Here is a 23,773-nt window from a genome sequence, read left to right as displayed (position 1 = left end):
CGGGCAAAGTCCGCCTCTCCTTTCACGCTGCCCGAAGCCCCAGCTGGCCCTCTTTGGCCCAAGGCCAAAAAAAGGCTGGCCCCGAGAAAGCCCCGCTTTGGCCTGATCAGGCCCAGGAAGTGACTATGAAAATGCAACTGGCCCTGGCTCACTCGCTTTAGGTGCGATAATTGAAACACGGCTAATGACAGTTGTTATAAGCATGCATAAAAGCTCATTTACATTCATAACATGAGCCATCTGATGATTATAAAGGTTTTTATGGCATTCCTTTTCAAGTAAAGTCTTACCAAGCATAATGTACTGTAGAATAAAAACATCTCATTTTCTCTAAGACTACATGAATCTGACTAGCATTAGCAAGTAGCGAATGCTATTAAAAGAAATGCGTCATCAGAAGAAAATGACATGTGTCAAGCAGTTTCTTGTGGTCTCCATGACTTTGAATACCGTTAGCAATCATTAGCTTCCTGAAAGTACATAACTGAACTGTAAGCTCAAGAGTTTTCAAAAGTCAAACCAACAAGGGCAAAGTTTAAAGATAGGCCGAACGTAAACAAGCTGTAACTCATCAGAAGATTCAGTTGCTGTGAGGCCTGCAGATTTATTTAGGTCACACTGAAGGTAAACATACCCGATATGTAACAAAAGCGGAGCACCCACGCCGCACTGGAGTCAGACCAGGTTTAGATGTAAATAAAATCAGCTCACTGTTTCTACGAGAGGTTTGTGAGAGAGGGAAAGCGCACTTCTAATCCATGTTTGTGTTGCTTGCGTCCTCTGGAGCGCGATTGGCCACGCTCTAAATTTAGAGGAAGCAGGAGGGAGGAAATGAGATGAGTGGGACGAACAGCGAGATGGAAATCTGGAAGCAGGTCAAAATAGAAAACGACTTGTGACAGGGAATGAAAGAAACAAGGTAGAATGAAAAGGTGCTTAGTGTGTATTAAATTATAGATCACAACTGCATTTGGGACATGGTGATCTTATGATGATTGGCAAGCCGAGTAATGCATATCAAGAGAGCATGCCGAACATGTGAAACGGATGGATGGAAATAGGCAACAGAATCTTGGCTTCAGCATGGATGTCATTGCACATATCTGAAAAATACTGAAGTGCATGTGCTGCACGTGTGTTGAAAGAGCCTATTTATGGGTCACAGTGCAGCTCCAAAATGCCAATTAATTATGTTTTAAATGTTTATTCCTTGCCACTATGCTCGGTTTTAATCATTAAAAGTATAAGCGAGTTTATATTGATCGCTTTATTACATGTTTGAATGATCAGTAGGGTTCATGTTTGCATAAATGCATGTATCTGTTATGCTGGATGATGATGGTAGAGTATTTATCATATGTTTCATCATTTTATTTTTACAATAGCTATCTGAAATGTTACAGTAGACGCTTAACTTGCGTTTAAAAATCTTACAACTGTATATTTAATTCTATATCACTCATTGGCTGTTTCTCAATATGCATTCTTCAGCGTTCTTGGGTCCTCGTGTAGCATCATCATCAACTGCCAAAGTTCAGTTTCAAAACTCAAGACCGCAACAAGGGAGGACGTGTGAAAGTTACCGGATGTGACCAGGGCTCCACACAGGTTTCCTCTGGGTGCTCCGGTTTCCCCCATAAGTCCAAAGACATGCGGTACAGGTGAATTGGATAGGCTAAATTGTCCATAGTGTATGAGTGTGTATGGATGTTTCCCAGAGATGGGTTGCAGCTGAAAGGGCATCTGCTGAGTAAAACATATGCTGGATAAGTTGTCGGTTCATTCCGCTGTGGTGACCCCGAATAAATAAGGGGAATAAGCCAAAAAGAAAATGAATGAATGTCACCACTGGCTTGCTTGGATCGGGACTTTAGTAGATTTGCTCTTCAGTGTTTGAACTTTCAGCAGTGAAATTTAAACCACCCAGAATTAAACTAAACTGAAATTTAACTCTAAAATCTGGACATTACTAGAACTAGGTTAAGCTGTTTTGACACAATATACATTGAATTTTAGAATTCTGAACATAGATTTCTCTCAGGGTATGCACACTGGTGCCACAAGTCGGCAGCTGTCTACAGCACGGAGCTTTGACTTGGGACACTCTTAATATTTCTGCCGCGCCACAGAGCAACATCTGAATAGTTTAATTTTAAATAACGTGCGAATGTGTGCGTCCGATGTGCATTGCTTTCAACTGTCATATGCGCGTCACAGCATGGTACTGAGCAGCACATCCGGTGTGCGAACAGTGTCCTTGGTCATAGCTGGGTGCTATGGACAGCCACCAACTTGTGGCGCCAGTGTGCATACCCTGATAGAAGGCTATGTTTAGAATTCTAAAATGCATGGCACTGTGTCGCGTGACACTGAGCAGTGCATCCAGTATGTGACCCGCTTTACTGTCAAGTTTCATTGTAATATCTCAGCACTTCATCACGTCCTCCCACCCACTATAGGGCGCAGCGATATTGCCCTATACTCCTCAACATTAGATGGCGGTAGTGACTCTTGTTCCTCTAAACTTCCCTGCAATCAGCCTAATCACCACCACCTGTTCTTTGCTCTATATAAGTATTGCTTTGCTTTGCTATGCTTTGTATCCTGCTCTGTGTTCAGTCCTCAGTCCCATGCGTAGCGTAAGCTCTGTGATTGGTCGGCTTGGTAGTGCTGACAAGTGTGGGTGGAGCTTAGAGCTGTGCGAACCTGTTGGAGCGAGTGTTTACAAGTTTCAAGTGCCGTGAAGGAGCTCCAGGTGGAAAGTTTTGTTTTGTGTTTACCTTATGGTTGAAGTTGTTAAATGTTTGCCGGATCCCGCCTCAGAATGCTACTTGTACATCAAGTTAGCGTTCAGAAAAAACAAAACACCAGTGAAGAAACTCGACAAAGAGGAACATAAAACCCTACTGCCAGCTAGTGTTTCGGAAGTGTGATTGCAGAGCAGCAAAAACAGCATGCAGAAGTATAAATGCACGACAACACGCAAGACTTGTGCCATGGGTCACGACAATCACTTGATGCAGAAGTATAAACTAGCCTTAAGCTGTAATGTATTTGCTGTAATGTGTATCTTTCTTTTTTCTTTTCTTTTTTTTTTGCAGTGATTGACAACATTACAGTAAGTAGCCTATTAAAATATGATATTTCAAATAAATATTTAAATTATTTTGTTAACACTTTAGTGTAAGTAAAAATTCTCACATATTAACTAATGGCTTATAATTTGGGCCGCATCCGTAATTACATTCTTCTATACCAGGGGTGCTCAATCCTGTTCCTGGAGATCTACCTTCCTACAGAGTTCAGCTCCAGCCCTGATTAAACACGCCTGAACCAATGAGAGATTCTAAAGAGTGCATCCGATGGATGCTACAATATCCCATGATGCACCACAAACAAATTAATGAGTGGGAGTGACGCAGGTAGATCACGTGATGATAATAAAATGGCGGATGTAGTATATCTGACTTCCGTTCATACTACTCGCATTCCTACTGTATAGAACATACTTATCTTATGGTCGAGTAGTACATTTAACTTCAAATGCAGTACCTACTAAGTAGTAGGCGATTTCAGACACAGCCTTGGTGTTTATTAATACTTACAAAGTTAATAACAAGAAAATTAGGCGTTTATTTAGTAATTTAATGGATTAATAATACCAAACATTATACCTTAAAATAAATTGTGATCATTTAAATAAAGCCTTTATTAATTAACAAAATGTAACACTCAAAGTTTGAGTTTTAAATCAGCACATTTTTCAGATTGTTGCATAATCAGGCCCAACTCAGTTGGAAAGCTATTTCTGTCATGCACCAGAGGCTGCCAACAATGAAAGTTTCTCATTATTATGATCTGCTTTCCTCGAACACTTCCAATAACTGATTCTAGATCAGCATCAGTGTCAGTTTTCACAATGGGAAGCAGCGGGAGCAGCAGCAGCAGACGCCGGGGCTTTTAATTAATGCTTTTGATTTGAGTTCATCTCTTGCTGTCATTGAGCGACCACCCCCAGATGAAGAGGGCTGCTCCATGAATCAACTGGCTTTTTCATTGTCATCATCGGATGACAAACTAAAACCATGGATCAGAAACAGAAAAGCAGACTCTCAATATGGCTGAAGATCCTCCTGAAAGACTAAACTGCCCTCTGTCTGTGAATCTGATCGCACATTTCCACCGTTAAAGCTGGCAATGTCTCTCTTTTACTCATTTTAGTTTCACAATGTGCATTGCTTCAATTTGTGTTCCCTTAAGTAGTCATTTCTTTTTTATTTACAGTTCTGTAGTTTTAAAATGAAAATATGAGCGACCGTGCTGCTTCTCAAATATGCAATGCTATATTCAATGTGTTTGTTTCACGTAAGATGCACGACTGTTAATAGATAATCAGTGTAGTCTTAGCTAAATAAATTCACTATTGTATCTCAAGCAGCACTGTTAAGGATGTGAAGGGGTTCTCTTATTTCCTTCACCATGGAAAAATAACTGGAAGACACAAATATAGTTGTTCTAAAATAGTTGTGGCAAAGAAAGAAAGAAAAAGATATCTGGTTAAACTTAAATGTTAAAAAAGGAGCTTTATTTTTCTTACTTAAAGCAGTAAAGTTTATATGTAAAGGATATACTTTATTGCTAAGACCAGAACTTAAAAAATATGAGTAAACATAAATATAAAAGCCTAATTCTTGCACTTATTAAAGCTTGTGCAATTTTAAGTGTATTCTACATGATAGGGTTTGACAAACCACCTGCATGAGACTCTCTTTTTTTCCTCTCCATATGCACCTGACACTTTATTATAAAAACTCCACCTTTCTGGGAAAACATTGTACAATTCTAAGTGTACTTCATGCAGGCGAGTGAGCCAAGTTTGTCTGTCTCTACTACAAGTTACACCCCTTAATGGTACGCCCCTGTCTTGCAGTCCTCAGACAGACCCTACATCTGGGCCAAATTTTTGCCACTTCTGCCAAACCAGGGCCATTTTGGCCCACATGCTGTATGCCAAGGCCAGATTTATGACAAATCTGGGCTAGAATTCTTAGCTACCTGAGTAGCAGTGAGTCCTATTCTAATCCCCACAAATTGATTATTTCGATAATTCACTCCTGTCTTTCAATATTGTTGTCACACCTGTGAGTTTACAGTTGTGTTTTTGTCCATGCTAGATAATAAATCTTATAAGACATTATAACATTGTCTTCCGACAATTAATCTTCAGAAAAGGCTCAATAAAACAGGATCTCAATTCCCAAACAGCTTATTAATATGTATATTTAACCCAAATAAGGTTTATTTGTAATGAAATAAAACATAAATAAGGTTTATTTGACCATTTCAAAAAAACTGCTATATTTTATACAGGACAAATGTCGAATGCAATTTATAATCATTGACTGAACTAATAAAATGAATAGTTCAACCAAAAATAAACCACAATTAATTTTACACCAAAAAAAAAAAAAAGATATCAAACTATTTCATTCTCTTGTAGTTTTTAGCTTATATAGATTTTTGTAATTAAGCTGGATGATCCCATCACAGAACAGTTCCAATGTAATAATCTGCAAGAATGTCTGGCCAACCTCCTTCTGTATATATCCCAGGAATAATTATGTGGGCTGTACATGACATTAATGTCAGCGTAAAGTTATACAAGTTCACTTTAGCCTCCGCTCCACTAGATGTCACTGTTCTTCTTAGGTAAGCACTTTTCCCACGGACTGTATGGAAGAGCAAGTACCAAAAACAAGACTCCAGCGACAACCACCAGAGCTCCAGCACAGCCCACACATGTCACCGACCATGACATTTGATGCCGGAGAGGTATGGATTGGTCACTTGCTAAAAATGAAAGCACTGACTGGTGGAAAACTATGAGGCCGAGGAAGATTAAGACACCTGTTAAGAGACAGAGAGGTAAAAGAAACATTTGAATGTATGCAAATTAATGATAACTGGCCTTTTACCAGAATTTTAAAAATCATGGTTATTGTAAACTGTAAAAAAATGCTGGATTCAAGAATTGTGTTAATTTAGCTCATTTTACATAAGTAGTTTAAACAAGCAGCTAAAATACAGACCATTTTGAGGATTGTAAATAAAAACACTGGTTCCAACGTATTTTCTGTTTTACATGTTTAATTTCTACAGCTTCCGAGAGTTTAAAAACAGCCACATATTGATAAATAATGTCATGATAGCTGTTTTAACATTAAGCCTTTTGTTACAGTTATAAAATAGTTTGATAACAAGCAGGAAATGTTTACAGGCCAATGACATCACCACATTGAAATGTGCTGTTTCTCAATATCAACTACGCAAAGTTCGGACTTGCGTCCTTGGAAGTTCAGACTTGCCAAGTTAAGACATGGAAGAACGAACTCCCGAGGACGCAAGGACACAAGTCGGGTACTTATTCAAATGAAACAGCAGTGTACTTCATAACGTCATTTACCTCACCATGGATTCATCAGTTTCACTGTACATCAACAATAAAATGATTTAATTAATGTTATATTAATATTATAAATCTACATTTTTGATTTAAGAAAATGTACACATATATTCATATAAATGTGAATTAAAATGAGTTATTATACACGTGTCTTTGATTATCAGATTTATTAAACTACAATGGTAATTATACACACAATAAGAAAAAAAAGACATGCACGATAAGGTATTACGGTATGTTACGGTAATTATGTAATTACGGTAACATAATTAAAGACAATTATAAAAGGTAACAAAATAACACTGCCAAAATAATACACCTGAGAACAAATAATAGATTTATAAGAAAACTGTCTGTTAGATATTCCCAAGATGTATTAAAGGGCCATGAAACCCCCTCGTTTCAGCAGGGTGTTTTTAGACCTCTACTTTGGAAAAAGTCAGAAAAGTGGGCGTGTCCAGCTCTGTTTAGGGGGGAGTGTCGGAGGAAGAAAAGTGAGATGGTGTGGGAGTGTCTATTTGGGCGCGCGCGAGTTTCAGAATCAAAATACACATACTTACACACAGGAGATAGTGATAGTGTTTAATCTACATGGACATCTGTAGTCGATTTATTTGCCAAATTATTAAATGGTGGACTTTAACTGAAGTTTGGCTCTTTTATTCAGGGAATTCATTCATGTCATTAAAACAACTACATTCTCGCCTGAAAAACTCTTAAAACTTTATTTTGTGACAGTAAAGGAGCATTTTTAAAACCGTGCAGGTTTCCTCCTCCGCCATTAGCACTTGCTGGTTACACTGCAATGCATTCTGGGATACCTGGGCTTCGCAAGTTTGCACAAGTCACCTCTCGATGCATCCTTGGCCAAAGGCCAGAGCAAGTACACATCCGGGAATTTCATGTGTACTTGGAAAGATGTGAACTTTGAATTGGAACAGTACTTTGGCGACGGTTGATGACGTTTCACGAGGACACAAGGACGCAAGTACAGACAAAAACGCATATTGAGAAACAGCCATGGTTTATTTTTTGTATTTTTTTGAGTGTAGTCAGCGTATGACAACCACAATTCACAGTTTTGCTACACAAACTATAGTTTACTTTTGGTTTTGTAGTAAAAATTGTGGATATACAATTGGTAACCAATACGCTAAAAATGGGTTATTTTCAGACTATTGTTAATTAGAGATCTATTCGAAATAACATGTCAGGATTTGTGTTAGCATACACCGATAGCAATAGCATACAATGTTACCTGGATTGCTTACTTTAAAAGGTAATAATGTTGTTAATGCTAAGCTTCTTGCACAGGTCAATAATTTTGCTTCATACTGTAACCCCTTAATGTATCATTAGGACTCACATGGTGTTCTTATTATTGCCTGTATATATTTTGTTCACTCTCAAAGTGCTGGTAGTGATTGGCTAGAAATGTAAAAATCACTAAGGACCACGTGTTTTAACTAAAAATCTTCTGTAATGTTCCACTCAAACAAAAAATAGTCACCTGGGTGCTTGCTTCTCAGATGGCCTAAAGATTGATAAATTAGTTGCAAATTTTTATTTTTGGTAAACCCCTTTTAACATATCCACAACTGTGTGAATTATGTTGATGAATTGCTTTGCTTTTCTGTTGGGCAAACATTTGTTTCAGAAAGAGCAGTTTTCTTCTACAATCACAATGTTCTTTTTGGATGATTGAGTGTATAGAAATGGGGGAGAAATGTGTATTTTGAAGAAATTATGAAATAACTTCATAGGCTACAGCTCCATTCATGAATTTGGCCAAAACATACGATTTAAAACTAAAAATATATAACTAAAATTAATCATTATTATTTAGCTAGGATGCATTTAATTGATCAAAAGCACTCAAAAAATGTGTTGTTTGTTCAAACTACTTATTTAAAATAAGCTGAAACAGCACAGAATTTTTTTTATTTTTTGTTTAAAAATTTTTTAAAGGGGCAACATAATTTCTGTTTAGTTCAGTTTTGACTTTAGTTGGATTATGGTAATTAAAAATTGCTGTTTCTAGCTCATGTAGACCTACAGTTCAAATTCATGTTTAACTGAATAAACAGTAAACAAAAGTGCATCTTATTGAACATCATTTATTTTCATCTCCAATTACTATAGTAGAACAGTTTCTCAAGCAGTTTGTGATGCATTTTTGAAACAGGAGATGAGCCCCTGGTCTAATGCACCACCTGGCTTGAGAAACCCATTCTCAAAGACTTACCTTTAGTCATTATTTGGGTAGCACACATATTCTAAATGCCTTTGGCAGAATTCAAATAAGCCATTTTAATCTAGATTAATTTCAAGATTTCAGTGAGATTAATCTAGATTTTAAAAAATCTATGCCTACCTATAATATAATGATCTATTATATATTAATGAGCATAGGAATATTTGTCGAAATAAATACCAATCTTACCAGACTCAAAAAAAAAAAAAAAATTTTTTTTGCTGCTTGTTTAAACTACTTATTTAAAATGAGCTGAAACAATACAATTCTTAAGATTTATTTGGGACAACTTAATTGTTTTATGTTCAATCCACTTACATTTGTAAGTTTAACTTAATTTGTGTTGGGGCAGCATGAATTGTATGGAACCCTGCATTTTTACAGTGCATTTAAGGCCATTTTTAGCATGTTAATGTGCAAAATGTGCCTTGAATGAGCTTGAAGTCAAAAGTAAACAATATAAAACATGTAAGTCAAAAGTATAACGTTACCTGACAGTATAAAGCAAACCGCAGCTGGCTTCAGGAAGAACTGCACCCCTTTGCTTACTGCCATGATAATGCAGATCGCTCCCATCACCATCAGGAAAAGACTAATAATAGCAAACATTGCTGATGCGACTGTCAGATCTGAAGGGGAGGAGGAAGTTTCATTAGTTAACATCAATAATATGATGCCTTAAAGTACACATAATAAGCTGATTTAACATAACCAGAACATTTGTTTTGCTCATGTATGTATTTATTTATTTATTATAATGTTTATAGATATCCTGACAATTATTAACATGTATGCCTGAATGTTTATTAATTACAGTGCCTACTTGAAAAAGATTAAAATATAAATGTAAAGAATTATTATTGTTATTATTATTATTATTATTATTATTATTATTATTATTATTATTATTATTATTATTATTATTATTATTATTATTATTATTGATTCAGTCATTATCAGGCTGCCTTGAGCTCTCAGATGTAGTTTTTTAATAACATGTTTAAAAAATAATAGGGTGTTTGCGTAGCTAGTGTTTCTTCCCATACTGATAAACTTCCGGTGAACGGTTAATGTGACTTTTTTCCTTTTTACACAGTTCCTTTTACAGGATCTATGCCGTAATGTAATTAAAATACAATTAGTTAAAAAGACTTTGGCATTCATTTAGTTGCTCTTGCGTAAAACGAGACAAAAAGCCCTTTGCTCGGATGCGCCCGTCAGAATCGGCATACTAGTGAAGAAGTTCCATTGAATATACTGGGGTAAAATAAATGTTCATATTTCAAAGACATGGCAGGTAAAAATGTAATTTAATGCAGTGTTTCTTGTACAATCTGAGACCCACTTTATATTGGTCATCACCCAGCCAGTGGTGATCGCTGATTGTTTAAGAAAACTGATCTTAAACGTGCCGATTTTGTAACAGGATACAGTTTACCAGAAGTGCTTAACCCAGGTTACTGACAAATTAAAAGTCCTTTAGCATACTTCCGCATATACCCTATAATCAGTCTTTTATTAATACACTTGTACATCATTTTCCTATGCATTAACATTAGTAACATTAGACTGTTGGGAAACACTAAACAATAAGATTCTGTTAGTTGTTAGTCCCTTAACTAACATAAGGAAATAGTGTTTATTTACCTTAAAAATTAGTAAATTACATCTACAGTAATTGACATCAAAGTTGACATTAAATTCGGCCATTTGAACCATTTATTGATTTTCAGAAAAGTTTGCATGTATAATTTATAAACACTAAGGACAAATATGTATTACAGTTTTTTTTTCTTAATAAAAGTCATAGAAACCATTAAAAATAAATATGATAAGTCATTTTGAGGTCATGGCTCCATAAATATGAAATAAGGTTTTATAACTTTCCCTTGTCTGATGAAAGTCTTGTCGTCAATCCCAGTTGTAAGAGCAACACATAATAACTTGACTTCTAGATGATCATTACTATTGAACTGCATCCCAATCATCACAAATACTGCAAAAGACCTACTGGAACCCACATGGACCCAAGATTTTCACAGAAATCAGTCAAGTTTGTTGAAGGAAAAATCATGGTTTGGGGTTACATTCAGTATGAGGGCGAACGAGAGCTCTGCAGAGTGGATGACAACGTCAACAGCCTGAGGTATCAAGATATTTGTGCTGCCCATTACATTACAAACTCGGAGGGCAAATTCTTCAGCAGGATAGCGCTCCTTCTCATACTTCAGCCTCAAAATCAAAGTTCCTGAATGCAAAGAAGGTCAAGGTGCTCTAGGATTGGCCAGCCCAGTCACCAGACATGAACATTAATGTGCATGTCTGGGGTAGGATGAAGAAGGGGGCATTGAAGATGAATCCAAAGACTTTTGATGAACTCTGGGTGTCCTGCATGAACGCTTTCTTTGCTATTCCAGATGACATTATTAATAAGTTATTAGGGTCATTGCAGAGATGTATGGATGCAGTCCTCCAAGCTCATGGGAGTCATACACAATATTAATTCTTTTTCTTATTCTATACTGGACATTAAAGTGAGGAGAATTTTATCTAAGCAAAGCCAAATCCTATACTGTCCTAATTAAATAATTAAAAATCAAGGCATGATCATATTTTATTTTGGTAAAATAAGAGTAATCTAAAGGCCTTTGCCTTTCATATAAGCCACTTCTCATACCAAATGATCAACTAGAAGCCAAGTTATTATTTATACAAGACTTTTGTCAGGTGGTGTAGGCATCGATCCTAAATGTCCCACTGTCACTTTAAATTCAAATGAGATTGTGCTCCCAGCTATCTTTTCAAAAGAGGGTGGAGCTACCAAATGCCTGTGTGTCAGCATAGTGGCAGGTTCAACAACAAGACTAACAGGGAGAGATCATTACTAATGGGCGGGGCTTTCCCCCTCTGATGACTCTGATGTTTCTGCAGACTGTTTTTATGAAATGTGATTATAAAAAATGTAATTAATATTTTTTACCATCAGAAGTTGGTTACAATCATACACTGTTATGAAACGATTGTTTAAACCCCTTATAAAGTGATTTTTTTGTATAAAAGGTCAACTTTAACTTCGTACATGCCAACCTTTTAGCATATTGGGTTGACATGACATAAGGGTGAGTAAAGGATGACAGAAACTAACCTTTGACAAATTAAACCCTGAGGTAAAATGATATCAAAATTTTAGACAAAAATTGGAAGGCATCATGGGAATCTATTTGCTGATCAAAGCCTGTTGTTTCAGATCTTCATTTTGCTGCCTTCAAATCATTACTTATACTTTTTTGTTCCTCAAGATCTAAGTATCACATTTTGATGAGAAATTTGTATATGTGGTCAGCACTCGACACAAAGAAAGCAGCATTAGTGCTATGAGATCTAAAGATAGAGAGGGGGATGTGGGATGACTCACCCTTTTCTGGCGTTTTCTGAAATAGGACAATGTTCTCTCCAGTGGTGTAGAACTTAAAGAAGGTGCAATTGGATTCTATAATGGGATCCACACAAGGTGATGTTATTCTAAGAGATGATTCATAATTCAAACTCTCCAGACATTTCACACCAAAGTCTTACCTCCCTGTAAATGCAAAGGCCCGCAGACCTCCAGCTTTGGATCCACATCTGAAACCTCGATCGTCTTGGTGCAGCATTTCCATAAGCCATAGTGTGCGACCAGACAAGTCTGATTGTTATAGAAGCTCTTGGATGGTGCGAGTTCTACCCAAAACTCTGTTCCCACCCCGAGGACGGTAAGCATGATGCCGGTTATGGCCAGGAATAACGTAAGCTTGATTTTGCCTTCTTGGCTTTCGCTAATTCCATCTCCGGATCCGGATTGTGTTCTGTGTCTTCGCTTGCGTCCTTTGCCTCGTGATCCCAAAAATCCGTCCAGTCCCCCGGATGGTTGGTGGCCCCCCGCTGAGGTGTTCCCAGACCTTACCTCTTCTTCCTGCACGACGAACGTGGACCACATGATTGATTTGCTTTTTTACGAGATCCAGATAAGTGAACGAGAGGCAGTGGCTTATTTTGATAGAACATTTAAGTCTTTTTAGATGCTTGAGATCCAAATAATCAGACAAGCAAAGGCAGTTAATGCTGTTAGATTGATCCAGCAAGATCAATCTAGCTCAGTCCAATGTGATTGTAATGTAGGCGAGAGTGGCTTCATCAGAATATGCGGTTGTGGATGTTAATAATAATACAGGCTTTTAGGATTGATTGACGGTTGAGGGATGCTGGGAAGCATTGGCCATTTATGCGGGCATTGAGAGCTCGAAGATGGAAATGATGAGATGATAGGCTGGTCAGGCTGGTTACTCTAAAAATCAAGAATATGATGAAACAGAAAATTAAGAGTTTATTAAATGTTTTGCACAATGAGGATGTTGGTTATTGCCAAATGTTTCATGACATGCTTTGTATTACAATTTGGTTCAATACATCGCAATATCATGACTACTGTACATCAATTCAGGCAATATTTTAAAACAGTTTCTCTCCCTCTCTCTTTAGACTGCACTTTTTATTCCTTTTTTGATATCACTTTATTTTGATGGTCCCTTTAATGCATTTTGTTGAATTTAAGTTAATTGCAGCTACATGCCAACTAATTCTCAATACACTCTCAGAAATAAAGGTACAGGAGCTGTTATTGGGCAGTACCTTTAAAAAAAAACTTCTTTGTACCCAGAGAGTCCACAGTGGTACCTCAAAGATGCATATTAGTGCCCAAATGTACCTAAAAAAGTAAATTTGAGGTACCATTATGGACTCTTCAGGTACAAATATGTGCCTTTTGAAAATGGTACTGCTCCAGTGACAGCTCTATTTCTAAATGTAAGTAGACTGTTGGGGTTAGGGTTAGTGTAAGTTGACATTTTGCAAAGTCACTTATAGTCAGTTAAATGTCTGTTGAAGCAGCAGTATCTACAGATATTTAGCAGACAGTCTACTAATACTCAAATGAGAAGTAATTGGCATAGTTGCAATGCTAACTTGCAAACTTTTCGTCAACAAAATGTGCAAAATTAAGTTTAACCCTTTTTTTTGTCTGCGTACTGGTAAAAAATGTTTACTGAGCACCAAATTCACATGACACAAGACTCGGGTAATAACTTTTCACTGTATTTATGTGTTTTTATGTTGACTATTTCATGCTGAGCTAAAGTAAGTGACTTTTGTGAAAATCCTGATATATTTAATCATATTGTAGCCAGCAAAATTGCCCAAATAGTCAATATCTGAGATTCGTAGGGTGTTTTCACACGTATAGATCAATTTTTCTTTTTTTTTTTTGTTCCGAATCCCTGTTTTAAACCCTTTTTCGGAACAAAACAATGAAACTACAGGTGTGAAAGCACCCTAAGAATCTTGAATGTTGATTATTTTGGCAATTTGGCTGGCTAAAATATGCTCATGGTAGTCACTTACTGTGCGCTCAGCATTGCCAAGCTATTGTTATATATGACGAAACAGCCTAGTCTTTTGTTTGCTCTGCTGCACTCTGAGTTGACCAATGATTTTAAAGTAGGCGGGGCTTACGGTTCACGTCAACCAGTGTTGCCAGACGCATGATAAGTATCATATTTGTACAATAATTTTGACCTCTGTACAATGTGCGATCAATAATAAAAAAAATCCTATAATGTACAATATTTTCAGAACTTTATGGCATTTAAAATGAATTTCATTGAAATCTTAGAGTTTCTATACTTATTGATCTAGCTGCATTTTTTTGTCTACTGTCTGGGAGGAGAATGTGGAGTTACACCCGTTTTCTATCTCAACTTACTTAACATTTTCTCAGCCAATGAACGTGGAGAATGGCAATCTTTTGCTAGTTAACGTTCCTGCCATGCGCAGCCGTGCTTAAGCCAGTCGTTTTCAGGTTGAGATTGATTGTTTAAGCAATAAAGTTTTAAAAAGTAGTGCTGAGAAGGAACGTGAGAAGGACAGGGGAGTTTGCCCTTGATGTTCTCATTTTTTCCCATTCAATTGTGTCAAGTGAATGTGTTTTTTTTTCCAAAGTTAAATAAAATAAAATCTCATAAAAAAAATAAATAAAAAAAAAGCCACGAAATTGGCTCATTACAAGTACTCTTAATGAGCTTGTGCACTCCTCAGAATTCTGGAGGGTGCACTGCTTTCAAGTCAACCCACCCCATTGTTGCAGTCAATGATGGCATCCAATTTGTACAACAAAATTAATCCTTTAACAATTGGTAACACAGCAGGACACTCGTAGGACTCGTAGGTGGAGTTTGAACCTTCTAAGGTACACCTAGTTTTTTTTTAAATTTGCAAGTTGTGTCAAAACGCTGTTTGTCTAGATCAATCTTGTTCCTGGAGATCTACCTTCCTGCAAATTTCAGTTGCTACCCATATCAAACACACCTGAACCAATTAATTAGGACCTGAACACCATATGATAATTACAGGCAGGTGTGTTTGACATGGGTTGCAACTGAAATCTGCAGGAAGGTTGATCTCCAGGAACAGGATTGAGCACCCCTGGTCTAGAAGATAGCTGTATACTCTCAGTTTGACTCGTGTACAATAATTTTCCTCCAAATACGATAATTTTGAGGTTCTGGTATGATACTTTGACATTTCCAATCTGGTAACACTGACGCAAACGTTAGTGTTTGAAGCACCAGTAGATGTTGAAAGAGAATCAGGTAAGATTTAAGAAGCTAAAGACTTAATATTTGATCGCTGTTTTACGATCAACGTTGTTAAAAGACATATAGTAATACTCAACTAATGCAAACCACTCGAGTTTCTTCCTTACTTTCGCCATTTTGAAATAATTAAGGCATTATTTGCGTAAAGCAGTTCCTACTTGAAAGTGACGAGACAAGAAAACCTGATTTATTTTCGACATATTGTGCTTACAAGTTAAAGTGAATTGGTGTATTCTTTTCATAAAAGGTTAGTTCCTTCTGTGTCTTTATATAAACAAATTGGTAACCATGGATAATGTTTGCAGCCATTTTCTGTTCTGAATGTAGTCCACTGATCTATTTACTGAAGATCAGTGAAGTAGTCACATATCATTCACAACAAACCCTTCGGCACCACCCACAATAATATTAATAATGAAATAATAATAATAATAATAATAATAATAATAATAACAATAACAGTAATAATGATGATAATAAAGTTGGAATACCACCAGTAATAGCTTTGTGTGATGTTAAGTAATTCTAAAAACGTATTAAAAATACTGACTTACAGTAGTAATGTTACAAAGTAAATATTCAGATTAAAATAAAACATTTAATACTGTTTTACACTGCACAATTGCTGTTGTGGTAGCAGAGACCCTGTAAATACAACACAAGCATATCGTATATCTCAAAAATATGCCACGCTATTTTGATTTTGCGTCATTAAATTATTGTGAAAAAAATACTAGCTTAAATAGATTTTTTTAGGGATAACCAGAATTACACATTTGAGGAATAACCAGACATGTTAAAACTCCCTGATTATTAAGTGTAAAAAGAGAGACAGGCACATGAAACATGACATATAAGCTCCAGACTGGCAATGATTAAAATTCTACAGAACCAAATGTTATGCCTTTTTAATTGTAGCTTAACATTGTTGACACAGCAAGCACAAAGAAGCAGCTGACCTGTCAAAGTGTCGAATACGTGTAGTAGGCCGGTTTGCAGAGGGGTTTTCTCTGAGACGGACTGAAAGTACGTAACACAGGGGTTTAAAGAGGGTGGATGTGAATATGACACACTCCTCATATCGGGGGTTGGGAGGTTGTTTGCTTCAGAAAAAGATCACGCCCATGTCCAGGCATAATAATATCAGGGATTTTTTTTCTCTCTCTCTCTTTTTTTAGGGTTGCTGGCACCAGGTTTGGATCTGTCTGTCAATTGTTACTTCATGATTGCTGTTGCTGCGTCTGAGAGGCTTCAGTGAGTCTCTACGCCAGTGTGGTGTTTGTATCTGCCCATGCGTCGCTATGTGTGTGAGTACACGCATGAGCATTTCTTGATTCTATTTTAGAAAGCCACCTGTTAATAACATTAAAAAGCATGGAGCAGAGCCCACTCGAGAGTTGAGGTTATGGGATACATGTGTGTGTGTGTGTGTGTGGGAGGTTGTGAGGGTAATTCTGGGAAAATGAGGCCTGGAATTCTAAAGCAGTTTCAGTGTCAGTGTATCAGGCATAGCAGTTTACTTTGTGTATTGCTTGCACAGCACAACGAATGAACGAATGAAAATGTTTTAATTATTTAGATTATTACAATGCCGAAATTTGGCTTTAAGAGTCTCTCACACAAAAACCATGCAAACCTACATAAACAAATCAGACCAACACATTTTTATTTTATTTTATTTTAATTTATTTTATTTTATAGCTTGTGCTTTTATAGCTTAATGAAGAATTATTTGTTTCATATGTAAATTCTATTTTATTGTACTTTATTTATTTATTTTTTTTTTTTCATTTTATTCTACTCCATTTGTTTTAAAGGGCACCTATGATGAATATCTACTTTTATAAGCTGTTTGGACCGGAATGTGTGTGTGTCCACTGTCAAATTGAAGGAAAGTCTTTTTTTTTATTTACTGACGTAAAATAGGATCCGAATCTCAGTGATTTTGAGGTGCAACATGACATAGGAGTTCGGTTTACTATGCCCACCGAATTAATTGAAAGGTGCCATGTCTCAATAATATGCATAAAGATGTCCACATAACATTTTTTGCAAATAAACTGGGATTAAAACATACAATACATAATACGTTACAACTCTCTGTGATCAGCTGCACCTTAATAATTAATTTTATAAGTTTAAAACGTTTTTAAAGCAGAGCATGTTTGTAATAAAGACAGTAAAATCGATATGTACAGTTCTTTAATTTTTAACTGCTGTAATCACCACAGTTGCATGGTGTCAGTAAACATTAATATGTGTGTGTGTGTGTGTGTGTGTGTGTGTGTGTGTGTGTGTGTGTGTGTTTGTGTTTGTGTTTGTGTTTGTGTGAGACTCATGATTTCAGAAAGGCTTGAATTAACTCCACCACAAATACATCAAATAAACTTACTTGGTATTTTGGACTAGTAACCTTATTTCAACTTCATCCGTATCTGTCTCTTTCACTGACTGCTGTTTATCTGAACTAACCATATACCTCCAGCTCTCCCTCGTGAAGCAAATACGGAAGTAACTGAAACTGCAAGCCATTGAAATTCTGCTAGGCCTGGCTCCATGATAGAGCAGATTTCTATTGACCCTACTGTTAAAATGGCCAACTTTACAGCAGAAAAAAAATGTTTACAGCCTAGTACAAAGAACGATTTTGGCCCATATAACCAGGACTTAATTTGTACCGGATCCGGCACCTCTGAAATCTGATCTGGCACTTCATTTTATCGATCTCCCTTCTCAACCACCCTTCTACCCCGTCCGCTGTTCACTTACACTTTCTTCCGCGACTCCCCAATCCTATTCACTTTTTTCCACAACAACCTCCCACTCTTTTTTCGCTGGTCGCCATCACTTCACCTCAGCTGATTCCAGCTGATTAGCTGCTGAGTTCAGAATATACATCAAATTTTTGTTTTGTTTTATGTGGCTTTACAGTCAGTTACTTTTTGTAATTATTTCTTACAATTATCAGATGATATGGCATGCTGTGTGCACTTAATTGTGCTCACAGTCTCACAAACCATTCACGTGACCTCTATATCCCAGGTGAGTGAAATTGTATACTTATACCATGTCTATAAATCTATTTGTTTTATTTAAGATCATTTATCATTTGTATTTTTCTTTAGACCTGTAATGCACTCCAGAATCTGAAAGATTGATTAGCTGTAGGCTACAGTCATCTGAAGCGTTGTCATACAGTGTTATGCCTGAATTTCATAAATAGCCTTGGATTTAATAACACAGACTATATTTTGATTGTTTATAAGTATTTTGTGTTTTCCTCCTGTAGGAAAACGTCATGAGAACAATGCTTAGTGGCTTACAGTATTACAACAGTGATTTTAAAAGGCGAAATACTTTATTGATATAATGTACAACCAAGCACATGTGGTCAAAACACAAACAAGTCTCAGATAATTAAGTATTAAGCATTTCTCCCAAAGAAAAGCCCTTCTAAGCAAAATGCTAGCAGGCATCAGTAGCTCCACTGACGATTGTTTGGTATCCTGCTGTGAGTCCAATGACGCACAAGCAAAATGGCGACGGTTGACCATGCCTACGAGTAGCTTCTCTTGCATTTTTCAAAAACCTATGGGTGACGCCACGGATACTACGTTCATATCTTTTACGATCTATGGACCTAATGCATGAGAAGCAGACACGCACGTCAGAGCTGTGGGCGGCGAGAAGCAGCTCATTTGGATTTAAAGCCCCAACAGCTAAAATGTATTCAGACACCAAAGTGGGCAGATTCTACATTATATAATAAATAATCTGATGGGTATGTTGAGCTGAAACTTTACAAACACATTCTAGAGACACCAAAGGCTTATCTTACATCTTTTTCGAAGAGGTAAAATAGGTAATCTTTAATTGTACTTTGCTCAGACATCAGTTTTATTTTATTTTATAGCATTAATGATTGATTATTTGTTTAATTTAAATCAGGTTTAAGAATTTGTATGCAAAGGTCAAATTTATTTTACTGTACACAAAAATGTATTTTGTTTCTTTTTTTATTTTACTCCACTTTATTTTATTGCATTTTTTAATTTTAAGTTTTTATTTTACAGCATTAATTAGTAATAATTTGTTTAATGTAAATCCGGTTTAAAAAAATTACATTTACATGTGAATTACTTGTTTACTTTATCATTTAAATGTTTTTATTTGTAATTTGTTTTATTGCATTTGAATTATTAGGACGATTAAAGTGCATTAAACTGGTTTTAAGAAATTCTTTATTAATGCATATGTTATATTTTCTGTTCTTTTAATGCATTTAATTTCACTGTGTTTTATGGCATTGCATTTTATTTAATTATATTTTTTTGCATTTGATTTAACAAAGTTGCTGAAACAAAGCAAAGATCAAGCTATTTTTTTTTCATTTTATTTTATTTATCTGGAGATTTCATTGAAGCAATCTCCATTTTTATAAGATTTAGACTTTGTTTTACCTGTTGAGGAATTATTCAATTATCTTAAGATATTTAATTATCTTAATAAGTGTCATCATTTATAAAACTGAAGTTTGCAAATTTACTAACAATGACTTCATAGCTAGCTAATAGTTTGCTTTGCGCAATTGAACAGCTGGGGCTTCAAAATGAGTAATTCAATTTAAGATAGCGAAGACAAAATTCCTTTGGAATAACAAACGCTAATAAACAATTCACAATAAGACCAACAGCACATTATAAAAAGTAAATAGAGTCACTTTAACCAAATGGAAATGGAGAATAGGGCAATAGTTACCAAGAACGCAAACAGAAACGTCCTTGATGCAAGATTTCACTGACAGCTAGTTAAGTAGGGTAGTTAAGTAGCTATTTACAGACACTATGCAAAAGTGAGTTATGTGTATTAGCCAAGTTTGAAGTCCTCTTTTGATGTCATGGGTGGCTTGTCGAATGAATGATGACCATGGACATACATGAGGGGCGCCTCCAGTATAGGGTCCCTTAAAAACAAATACATTTGCATTCGTATTTATTCATGAACTTTTTACACTGCAAAAAAAATGATTTTCTTAATTAGATTTTTTGTCTTGTTTCTAGTCCAAATATCAAAAAATTCTTAAATCAATAAGAATTTTCCAGACAAGCTTGTTTTTAGAAATAATATGCCAATATTAAGTGAGTTTAACAATCTGCCAATGGGGTAAGAAAAATAATCTTATGTCAAAGTGAAAAACAAGATTATTTTGCTTGCCCCATTGGGAGATTATTTTGCCTGTTTTTAAAGAAAAAACTATATTTAATATTGGCATATTATTTTTTGAAAACAAGACATTATGTTTAGCTTGCCTAGAAATTGCTTCTTGATATAAAAATTTGTAGATATTTGAACTAGAAAGAAGACAAAAAAATCTTAGTAAGAAAAGCATTTTTTGCAGTGCATCAAGTTTGTAAGTTGCCAGACCTTTTTATTAGTGTTTTTCAATGTCTCTGATGGCACTCGTTTATTAATTTGACATCCGTGAATTAATTTCATGCACTTTGGCGACTGTAAAATGATGGTGGTGTGAAGCCGTGACCTTCATTCGTCACGCTTGCATCCATTCCTGTTATGTACACAACAAGAGTTCAGCTATATACTTTAAAAAGGAACGTTTTACACACACACACACACACACACACACACACACACACACACACACACACACACACACACACACACACACACACACACACACACACACACACACAGGCTTGAAATTTGCTGACATCAAACTGATAACAGAGACTACTTAGGTCTACTTAATTTATATGTATAAATACAAATATATATGAATACACAAAGATACACATTCTATTATGGAATCGCATTATAATCAAATTATATAAATAAAATTGAACTTGACATATGTCAGTTCACAAAGCTCTAATTGGCTAATGAGATTTTGATTGACAGCTCTCAGTCCTGATTTGTTTAGATGAACACTTTTTTGTTTGCATATTATTGATGAAATAAAACGTTTTGGGGTAATATTTGACATTTATTAGGACATCAACAGGCACAATAACCAGTAAAAAGGCTTTATCTAAGTTGGGGCTTTATCTAAGTTAAAATATATTATTATAAATATACATACATACATACATACATACATACATACATACATACATACATACATACATACATGAATGCACACATACATACATACATACATACATACATACATATTTCTTTCTTTTTTAAATATTTCCTCGATGTTTAACAGAGCAACAAAATTTTCACAGTATGTCTGATATATTTTTTCTTCTGTCTTTATTTGTTTTATTTTGGCTAATAACCATTTTAAGGTCAAAATTATTGGCCCCTTTAAGCTACTTTTTATTTATGTTTTTTTTTTGATAGTCTACAAAAAAAACTATCATTACACAATAACTTGCCTAATTACCCTAACCTGCCAAGTTAACCTACCTAGTTACGCCTTTAAAGGTCACTTTAGGCTGTATGGAAGTGTCTTGAAAAATAGCTAGTAAAATATTATTTACTGTCATCATGGCAAAGATAAAATAAATCAGTTATTAGAAATGAGTTATTAAAACTATTATGATTAGAAATGTGTAAAAATCAGCTCTCCATTAAACAGAAATTGGGGAACAAATTAAACAGGGTGGCGAATAATTCAGGGGGGCTAATAATTTCAACTTCAACTTTATATATAGGACTTAGTGTATATTTTTACAGCTAAACAATTAAAAAATGTTCCATAAAATGTACAAAATCTTTCCTATTTCAGTCGTTGTAGTCGGCTCTCTCGTGGATATATTTAAGATGGACTTGTATCTGAAACTTACACCAAAACATACCAAAAGTCACATATTTTAAATTCGCAATAATGTAAATAGCGCCCTCTAGTGTATTTGTGAGCTAAAACATGCAGCAAAACATTTCCAGCGCAATGTAGTTTACATTTTGCAAAACACCTATTTCCAAAGAGCTTGGGTTGAGACATTCTTATGTCTCATAATATGTGTAGTGCGCATGTCTAAAGGCTGTTCATGCACTTTATTAAGGTGTTCATTTTAAAAGGTTGCACATTTGTAAGTTAAAAGAGATATATATATATATATATATATATATATATATATATATATATATATATATATATATATATATATATACACACACACACACACACACACACACACACACACACACACACACACACACATTTACTTTGGGCTTATTGAAAGGTGTGCATTTGATTGCCTTAAACCAGGGATGTCCAAACTTGGTCCTGGAGGGCCGGTGTCCTGCATGGTTTAGCTCCAACTTCCTTCAACACACCTGTCTGGAAGTTTCTAGCATACTTAGACAGAGCTTTATTAGCTGGTTCAGGGGGGTTTAATTGGGGTTGAAACTACAATATGCAGGACACCGGCCCTTCAGGACTGAGTTTAAACACCCCTGCATTAGATACTGGTTCATTTAGAAATAAAAAATATTTTGAATCTGAATGACATTACATATTAATTAATTAATTCATTCATTCATTCATTCATTCATTCATTCATTCATTCATTCATTCATTCATTCATTCATTCATTCATTCATTCATTTATTCATTCATTCATTCATTCATTCATTCATTCATTCATTCATTCATTTATTCATTCATTCATTCATTCATTCATTCATTCATTCATTTTCCTCCAGCTTTGTACCTGATTTATCAGGGGTCACCACAGCGGAATGGACCACCAACTACTCTGGCATTTGTTTTAAGCAGCGAATGTCATTCCAGCCTCAACCCGGCCTGGGATATTCATGCATTGTTATTATTTATTATTATTTATGAGAAGACATTGATTATTTAAAAGAATAGCATTTATTTTGTTATTATTCTGGTTGATAGGCAGAATAACAGGCTCAATCACCGTTCACTTGCATCGCTGCATCTTTTTCTCCATAACAGTAAATGGCGGCTGATATTACCTTTATGAAAAAACATGTTTGTAACAATGCTATGGTGAATTAACCATGACAGGTGAACTATTCCTGCAAATGTTTGCTACTGAGATGATTGCGGCTTCAACATCTGTATTCAGTCCATTGAATGGATCTATGATGTGCTGACATAGGTGTACTCTGTTGTATTATGTAGCCTTATCAGACCGACAAGAAAGGAGAGCGGGCGACTAAGAGACAGACACTTTGCTGCAGTCTTATGTGCTCAGCATGGCGATGGCTCTGCTTTTTGCACTCACTAACCTCTACAGAGCCTGCTGCTTTCCTGGCACTGACCAGTAGGTGGCGCCACTAGACAAAGATGTCTACATGTATTCAGAAATTCAATCAGTTTATTAAACAAGTAATATAACATCTACTTATTTTAGATTAGCTGTCAGAAGA

The 23,773-nt window shown here is 35.7% G+C and overlaps 2 protein-coding genes and 1 long non-coding RNA gene across 8 annotated transcripts in view; 2 read left to right on the top strand and 1 right to left on the bottom strand.

The window, feature by feature from the left end:
* Window positions 1–672: 672 nt before the first annotated feature.
* LOC137488474 (uncharacterized) lies at window positions 673–3,460 on the top strand. 2 transcript variants are annotated; one of them, XR_011007515.2, is made up of 3 exons: window positions 736–919; window positions 3,102–3,118; window positions 3,260–3,460. It is a non-coding gene; the product is annotated as an uncharacterized lncRNA (long non-coding RNA). The 2 variants fall into 2 exon arrangements; XR_012394930.1 differs by lacking the exon at window positions 3,102–3,118 and having other exon boundaries at window positions 673–941.
* Window positions 3,461–3,685: 225 nt separating this feature from the next.
* The window catches only part of cacng6a (calcium channel, voltage-dependent, gamma subunit 6a), a 48,864-nt gene continuing 28,776 nt past the window's right edge, over window positions 3,686–23,773 (bottom strand). For 2 of the 5 annotated variants that reach the window (XM_009294017.4, XM_009294018.4), the window contains 4 exons: window positions 12,294–13,041; window positions 12,133–12,207; window positions 9,209–9,346; window positions 3,686–5,907 (listed from right to left, as the gene is read on the bottom strand). In XM_009294017.4, the coding sequence (XP_009292292.1) occupies window positions 5,687–5,907; window positions 9,209–9,346; window positions 12,133–12,207; window positions 12,294–12,693 (834 nt within the window). In that variant the 5' untranslated portion in view covers window positions 12,694–13,041 and the 3' untranslated portion in view covers window positions 3,686–5,686. Of the gene's footprint in view, window positions 5,908–9,208; window positions 9,347–12,132; window positions 12,208–12,293; window positions 13,042–16,330; window positions 16,426–23,773 lie in introns of those variants that run through there. The other 3 variants (XM_073930426.1, XM_005159405.6, NM_001083091.1) reach the window with 3 other exon arrangements.
* Window positions 5,778–23,773, top strand: part of si:dkey-14o18.2 — a 66,390-nt gene continuing 48,394 nt past the window's right edge. Inside the window, exons 1-2 of the mRNA XM_073931506.1 lie at window positions 5,778–5,925; window positions 16,585–16,713. The gene's annotated coding sequence lies outside the window, so the exon portion shown is untranslated. The remainder of the gene's footprint in view (window positions 5,926–16,584; window positions 16,714–23,773) is intronic.

This window comes from Danio rerio, chromosome 19 (assembly GCF_049306965.1).
Source record: "Danio rerio strain Tuebingen ecotype United States chromosome 19, GRCz12tu, whole genome shotgun sequence".
NCBI classification, from domain to species: domain Eukaryota; kingdom Metazoa; phylum Chordata; class Actinopteri; order Cypriniformes; family Danionidae; genus Danio; species Danio rerio.
This window is presented reverse-complemented; position numbering and strand designations above follow the sequence as displayed.